The sequence below is a fragment of the Antechinus flavipes genome, chromosome 5 (genome assembly GCF_016432865.1).
Source record: "Antechinus flavipes isolate AdamAnt ecotype Samford, QLD, Australia chromosome 5, AdamAnt_v2, whole genome shotgun sequence".
In the NCBI taxonomy this organism is placed as follows: domain Eukaryota; kingdom Metazoa; phylum Chordata; class Mammalia; order Dasyuromorphia; family Dasyuridae; genus Antechinus; species Antechinus flavipes.
Window position 1 is genome coordinate 223,048,425 of NC_067402.1, and position 7,838 is coordinate 223,056,262.

Sequence of the window (7,838 nt, forward strand, 5' to 3'; positions counted from 1 at the left end):
CAGAGTCAAAAACCTGGGTTTTACTGGAATGATACTATAAACTTCATCTCTACCTTCCATATATTTTGCTGGGGTCTGGAAGTGAGGGTCTATTTATGAATGGCTGGGAAGGAAGACGCAGTGAGGAAAAGGAGGACAATGGAGGTTCAATCTTCTTCTTGAAGATTGTACCTAAATTGCTCCCCAGCCACTGACTGGAATCCAGCCCCCAAAACCTATACGAGCCCAAATATTTCTGGATTCAAAGCTCTACTTTTCACCTGAAACAGTAGTGAGGTGGAGAAAGAAGAATGTGCACATCTCCTCTCTGCACCCACTGCCAGGGTCTGTCCTTCCTTCCTTCCTTCCTTCCTTCCTTCCTTCCTTCCTTCCTTCCTTCCTTCCTTCCTTCCTTCCTTCCTTCCTTTCTTCCTTCCTTCCCCTCTTTCTCCACATTAATATTACTTATTAGTATTAATATTAAATAATCGGTTCACCGGCGAAGTGTCCATCGGTGGGCTCTTTTTATGGTACAAAGCGGGATATAAATAGGTGGGGAGGCACAGGGGGCTCAGAGCTCCAAGGTCAGGTAGAGTGGAGATGGGGTGCCTTAGCTTTGCTGACCACCTTCTTCTCTTTGACTCGGCGGTTTTGGAACCAGATGGTGACTTGGCGTTCTGAGAGGTTGGTGGTGGCTGAGATCCGCCGCCTCTTCTCTTTGGTAATGAACTTGCTGGCCGCATACTCCTTCTCGAGTTCCTTCAGCTGAACCTTAGTATAGGGCACGCGCTTCTTTCGGCCCCTTCGGTAGCTGCTGACCTCGGGCTGCAGGGGGACTACGTCTGGAGAGAAACACGGGAGAGAATCTGTAAGATGAAGTCAACACCCGAGACTTACCTCCTCCCCGGTGGGAAATGGCTGAGGTATAGGAGGCAGGAACTTGAGATCTGGGACAAAGTCCCTCCAAAGATGTAGCTCTCTTAATGATGGGGTAATTCACATAGAGCTTTCCCCTTCCCTAATTTTTGGTTTAAGTGATCTGAATAATTCAACTGCTCTCTCCTAGCCCATTGTACCTCAATTATTTGAATAATTCAACCCCCCAATTCACTTTAGCTTTTATTATGTGGGTAATTCAAGAATCATGAATTTATCTCAAGGAGCTAGAAAATTCATGCCCCAAACCTGACACATTTTTGCCTCATTCTGACAAATAAAATAAAAGAAGTCTTGATGTTTTCTTTGATTTTTTGGGGGGGAAGGGAGGACAAAGGAAAAGGCAAAAGCTGGGGGGAAGAAAGAAAGGAAAAACTATTATTGCATTGCCCCTTCTAGATTAGACTTTCCTACTCCTGCCTTAAAACTCTGAAATAATGATGGGGAAAGTTCACTTTTGCCTTCTCCTCCTGGTATTGGGTACTTTTTATTAAACAGGTATTGTTAGCAAGAGGAAATAAAGCAAATTATTGAAGAGGAACACAATCCTTCCATAAATGGTGGTCCACAAACTGGTCTTAGGTAAGAAAGTCCCAGCTGTGGCATCCCATGAGTGGCCTTCTTTGAGTAGGTTTCCCGGGGCACAGATATACTCTCCCCACTCAACACGTGTCTTCAATGGCTTTTCTGAGTCAGAAGAAGCTCCCTAACCCATCCTGTTGGGTAAGACAGAGGAACAGCTCTTTCTTCAAGTTTTTGCTTCTTAAAGATCCAAACTTTGTTTCTAACTCCCTACAGATCATTAAAGAAGTGCTGGCTTCTTTTTAAGGCACCCTAACTCAATCTCCTTCTCTTTCCCAGTTTGAGAGACTCCATGTCCACATACACACACACACACACACACACACACACACACACACACACACACCCCTTTCCATTCTCCCAATATTCCCTTTCTTCAAGCTCACAAAACCAAATCATCCCACCCCACCCACACCCCACAGCCCTTCAACAAGCCTTAAAGATCTTCCAACAAGAAATGGAAAATTGGGGCAATCATTCAGATCCTCTAACCCCTCCCCCCAATAATCAAAAACAACCCTCCAATTTTTGCATTCAATTTTGTGGATATTTCAGGATGAATTGTATTGTGAAATGGATAAGTCAGGAAGGCAAGGTATCTCCACTCTATTGCCATATAGATAGATCTCAGGAATGTAGGCAAAAGTTCTGGTAAGAAGAGCAGGACATGAAAAGTTCCACAGGAGAGCAGGCTCTTATTCTTCTCACTAAGGCACATTCCTAGTCCCACAAACCCTTGTCTATAGTCACTTAAGCCCTATGTATTACAGGGATTAGATGGTTACTGTAGGGTTACTATCTAAAATATTAAAAAAAATAATCCCTGGAAAGGAAAGAATGGGAAGTAAAGAGTAGACTATCAAAAGGACATGACTTAGCTGTCTACATAACTCCAATTTTAGCACATTGCTGAACAGCTTGGAAAACATACATCCGACATATCTTTTTCCTTGCATCAGCTGGCTTGCTTAATTTAATGAATTTTTTCCCCTATGAATAACCATCTCCATCCTGAGATTCACAACATTAGTATTGCTGGCTGTATGATTGGAGAAACTGGCATAGGAACTCATCTACACATTGCTACTGTTGAAGAAGGGGAGCATTTTGTGTGTGTAGATTGGATAAATAATTATTCACAAATAATTGCAACCAAGTTTCTGCTTAGCTTGGAGCAGCCCATTCTTTAAGTGTTACAGCTACCCTTTGAGAGATTTTTGTGAAAGAAGTGGTTTGATGAAAGGTTGTCTTTTTAAAACACAAATGGATTGTCTTGGTCTCCACAGAAAACAGCCCTTTTTCCCGCTTCCTGTAAAAAGCTCCTTCTTCATTTCAACTGGGCTCTTTAGAAACTAGGATGAGTTTGCAGATGGAGAAATGGGGGGGCGTCTGGTATGGGAGCCCCAGAGTTGTGTCTCCTCGCCACAGAGCAAAAAGTCGGCAAATCTGGCATCACTCCAGTTAATTCTAAGACCAAGCCAAAGTATTCATGCCCTCCTCCAAAATCCACTTGGCAGCCTGAACTATGCGGTTTGTGGATCAAATGAGAGAATTCTCCAGTTTTCACTGAACTCAACGATAAAAACAAAAGCTATTCATATCTTTGTGTACCCTCATCCCATACCCCCAACATTCTCAGTTCACCAAAATACAGTATAGTCCCAGACACACGTATCTCACTCTGGGCATGTCTTGCCCCTTTTCCCACATTCTCAGTGGCATCAGGACTTTGGTCACTAGAAACTGAAGTATTTGTCAGTGGGATTTTTCTCAAGTACATCCAGGAGTCCAGCATTTCCACTTTCCTCTGTCTCTCCTTTCTTCCCTCCCTTATAGCTTCTCTTTCCCCATTCTCTCCTCTCTCTTCTTTTTTCTTTTTCACCTTCCCCCCTTTCTTCAGTGTCTTCTCTCCTCCCCCCATTTCCCTCTTTTCTTCTGCTTCTTCTCTTTCTATCCCTCCTTTTCTTTTCCTTCTCTTTCCACTTCCTTCCTCTCTTTCTTTTCCTCTCCTCTCTTTCTTTTCCTCTTTTTCCCTCCGGATCTCTCAGCAAAAGTCTTTCTACACAAGTAGAGAATTTTTTTAATCACTAGGAAACGTACCCCCCAATAATGTCTTAAAAAAAAAAAACTAATCGTCTACTGTTTTCTACCTCATTCTATATAAGATCAATTTCCATTCAGTCAGAGATACACGAGAGACAATTTTGTGTATATACCTGAATATAGGTTAAACAAACAATACTCTCGATTAGTAACCTTTAAATCCTGGTTCTTCTAAAGGATTTTAAAAGTCTAAAGACCTGGGGGAAAAGATGGAGACACATTTAAAGATAAAAATGCGTTTGAATTTAATCTACTTTATCTCCTTTTGTACTAATTCACCACCAATTTAGTTATCTATACATACAAATGCACTACATATAATATATGTCGATATATACACATATACACAAGACATTTACATACATGTATTATATATGGCATGCGTACATAATATATGGCTACATAGATGTAACTGCTGAGACACTGAATTTTACATTATATGTTATAATCAAACATTTAGTAAATCTCCCATTATTGTCTTAATTTTGCTTAGTTTTTTTTTTTTAATTTTAAAGCTTTATTTTTCAGAGGTTTTCATCTGCAAAGATTACTTTGTCTCCCCGTAACTCCAAAATGCCACATCGCCCTAGGCCCCCTAGTCCCCTAAGCTATCTCTAACTCCTTTGCTTTACCAATGCCTATCTATGCCTGCTGTCTAGACATTGGGACAGAATGGCACAGTGCCCCTTATTCTGGCCTGTTCCTAGAGTGCTCAAGGAGTTCCCCCTCCACCCATTCCTTGTTGGGAGCTACTGATTTCCAAATAAGCTCCACTCGATTAAATGGTGATGGAAGGAGCAGAGGCTGCAGATGTAGGATTATTGGGACACACATCCAAATGTATGTATGTATGTGTTGAACCCTAGAAACGGATTCTGAGTGTAGCCTGTCCAGAAAGACATATCCATTATAGGATATGTATCCTATAATAGAACTAAAAATGAAATTTATTCGGTATGGTCCATTGTGTGCAGTCCGATTTGGGTCTCTACAATATGGAGCTCACTTTTTTATTCCAATCCCGTGTACCCAGGATTCTCAGGCCCAACCCTGCAGAGGACTTTTATTCTTTATTCTGTACCTCTAGCATGGGAGATCATAGGCAATGATCCCAGAGAGAGAATGGTTGTACCCTGCTCTGAGTTAATGCCCCTTTCCTCCCCCCCTTCAGTAAGGGTTTATGGTGGTTCTATAGCTCTTTCATGCCAGTTGCTCAGATTTCTCTTTCTAGGGATAAGAGAAGCTAAGAGGACCAACGAAGACAAGTTCTCTCATCCACACTTGATGTCCCCAGATGTGCCTTTCACTCTTTACGATAGGGCAGAATTTCCTCTATTAGGAGGCACACACTTCACCCCACCCCATCTTTCCTCTCGATTTTTCTTCCTATGAGGTGGGTGATAGTTACTACCGAATGATTCCCTCCTCTAGGAACATCGCTTTTGGTCCGCCCCAGGTGGAAAATGAACGCATCCAAAAGCACAATGAAAGAGGTGACAGAAGATCCATGTCTTTTCATCTTCTCTCCTCCCCTATACAAGCAGACACATTATTTTTGTCTTTTCCCTCCACCCTCAGCTTAGGGATTTGTTCTTCTAGTTCTATGCCTCTCGATGCTATGGATACCCTCCCCAAAACTCTCTCCATGTTCCTTGAATCAAGAGATCCAGAGATGCGCCCTCTATTTATTTTGTTCATTTTGGGAAGACAAAGTTAATCAGATCTGAGCTTCAAAAATTAGGAAAAGGACACGCAAGGGCGTTATAGTTACAAGGTTCCCAACAATTAGAATAATTAAGAAAAAAAAAAAAGAGACCTATGGCTAAAATGTAATCAAACCATCTGACTAATTCAGGGTCTTTAAAGAACCTGAGTGATGCCCGAAATACCTGGACAATTCAGTTGGAGGAGGATATTTTAAAATCCTGCCTAGTATTTTCTTTTTTGTTGTTTGTTTTGGATTTTGGCTTTATAAGTCGGGCCAATTGTGTGTCTGGGCCTGGGAGTGTGAAGGGCGCCGAAGCCGGTATTCCCTGGGCGCTGGAAGCCCGGGGAGCCAGGCGCTCGGGCGCCTGCTATTGCTTCACTTTCGGCGGGGCAGCTCAAGGGAACGTGTCGGAGCAGATTTCCTTCAGCGGCGCATTCCTCAACCCAGCTCGCCCGGCCGGCTCCCTCAGCAGCCGGGCGCGCCGGGGCCAGACAGCGGGGGTGGCTGGGGTGCGGAGCCCCAGGGTGTGTGTGAAGGGGGGGGTTGAGGGGTGGGAGGCGGGAAATGGCGATGAGGATGGGGGTGTGTGTCGCTCCAGAAAAGCCCCTTACCTGGAAAAGGAGACTTCCAGAGGTGGGCTGACTGCGACTGCTCCTTGGAGCAATACACCTGACTGTCCCAGCCGTTGGAGAGCGCCCAATGCTGGTAACCCTCGACGGGGATGAGGGCGTCGTGGCGGGGCTCAGGATGCCCGCTGATGCCCGGCACTACGGACACGTCCAAGTAGCCGGGCATTGCTTGGTAGGAGCTGGCAAAACTGGGATAAAAAGCGAACTCCTTGGCCCTGGAAGATAAATCGTCGCCCGGCAAGGCCCCCGACGGCTCGGGATACTTGTCCCCGGGGTGGTAGGCGCAGGGCTTCTGCTGCAAGTTCACGTTGTGGGATAGGCGGCAGCCGTAGTAGCTGCCCCCGAAAGGGTAGCCGTAGCCTAGGGTAGCGCTGGACGAGGTGGGGGGCGCCGGTGGCGGGGGGCATTGGCGGGCCGCCTCTGGGGCGGGGATGTCCGTGTAGACGGCGCCCTGTGGGGCGCCCAGGGAAGCCGGGGGCCGGCCCAGAACCGGGTGGGTGAGCAGGTCCCGGCAGTGGCTGGAGGGGCAGCTGCCGCCCAGTCCGTCCATGATCGGGGCTTTGCCGGGGCTGGCTCCGCTGCAGCTTCCCCCCCCTCCTCCTCCGCCTCCTCCGCCGCCGCCGCCGCCTCCTCCGCCTCCCTCGCCTCCTCCGCCGCCGGCACCGCCTCCTCCTCCGCTGCTCTCAACCGAACTGTCCTCATAGACGTACATAAGGCTTTCCGGCCAGCGCGGGTGCAGGAGCAGCGAAGTCGTCATGACATGATCTGCTCGAGCTTTTTAAAAACTCCACTTGCCAGAGGGAGAGAGCGAGGGAGAGAGAGAGGGAGACACCTCGCTCCCCTTTTTCCCCCTCCCCCCTCCTCTCTCCTCCCTCTTCTCTCCTCCCCCTCCTCCTCCTCTCCTCCTTCCTCCCCCCCTCAACTAGGTCCTGGCGCATGCGCCTCACTCTCTTTCCCCGCTTCATTAAGAAATACACTCGCACGAAATAACTCCCCTTCTCCTCCCTGCCTGCTACCACGTGACTTTGTCCTCGCACGTGATACCCAGTCCAGGTCTCCTGGGTTCTCCGCCCCATTCGAGGGGAGGGGGGAAGGAAAGGTACAGCCCGGTGCCGATTGGCTCGATGGAAGGGGGGGGTGGGGAGATTTAAATAGCTGAGGCTACGCCCCTTGGAGGGACTGGAAAAAGGGGGGCACGATGGGGGGCGGAGGGGAGCAGGCACTATTTGGTAGACGCTAAAGGGAAGGAGGGGCTGATTTCCGTGGCTCCCCCTGGGGAGCTCAAGAATGGATAGTGTGGGTATGGGGGCGATTTACATCTCTTCCACTCATTTCCCTCCCCCCCACCCCCACCTCCTTCCTTCCCCGGTAAATGGAGGCTACAGACTGCAGAAGTCACAGATTAAGTGTTAGGGTCTGTGGAAGAAAAGAGAATTTTTAAAATTGGTCAAACAGAATAAAAGAGTGGGGTGTTGGAATGTGTGCATGTGCGCGTGTGAGGGAAGAGGTAACGTTTCTGCTTCCAGCCAAGGAGAGCTAGCTCCCCCGTAGCTCCCAGCTGGAAGGAGACTCTGATCGGAGAGGCTTTGATGATAGAGCTATTTCCATTACAGACCATCTCCCTGAGTCTTCCGCAGACGAACCTCTCATCCTTACGAATCCGCCCTAGGGAGAGGGGATCATTCTCCTGGCCCTTGGCCATTGCTTGCCTACTGTCCAGGCTTCTCCACGCCAAGGGGTGGGGGCTCCGGGGAGAAAGAGACGAGCGTCCCTTATACTCTGTCTCCCCTCAACAGCATTCCCGACCAAAAAAAAAGCCACAGTGATTCTAAGAATGAAAGAAAATAAAAGAAGCAGAGAGAAAGACTAGAAATCGAGACGATTTAAGCACAACGGGAATA

At 47.3% G+C, this 7,838-nt stretch overlaps 1 protein-coding gene across 1 annotated transcript; it reads right to left on the reverse strand.

Annotated features, from left to right (window-relative positions):
* Nucleotides 1–482: 482 nt before the first annotated feature.
* Nucleotides 483–6,694, reverse strand: HOXC13 (homeobox C13). The gene is made up of 2 exons (XM_052001477.1): nt 5,920–6,694; nt 483–821 (listed from the first exon to the last, which is right to left on the reverse strand). The coding sequence occupies exons 1-2, from the start codon at nt 6,692–6,694 to the stop codon at nt 565–567; spliced, it is 1,032 nt and encodes a 343-aa protein (XP_051857437.1). The 3' UTR covers nt 483–564.
* Nucleotides 6,695–7,838: the final 1,144 nt, after the last annotated feature.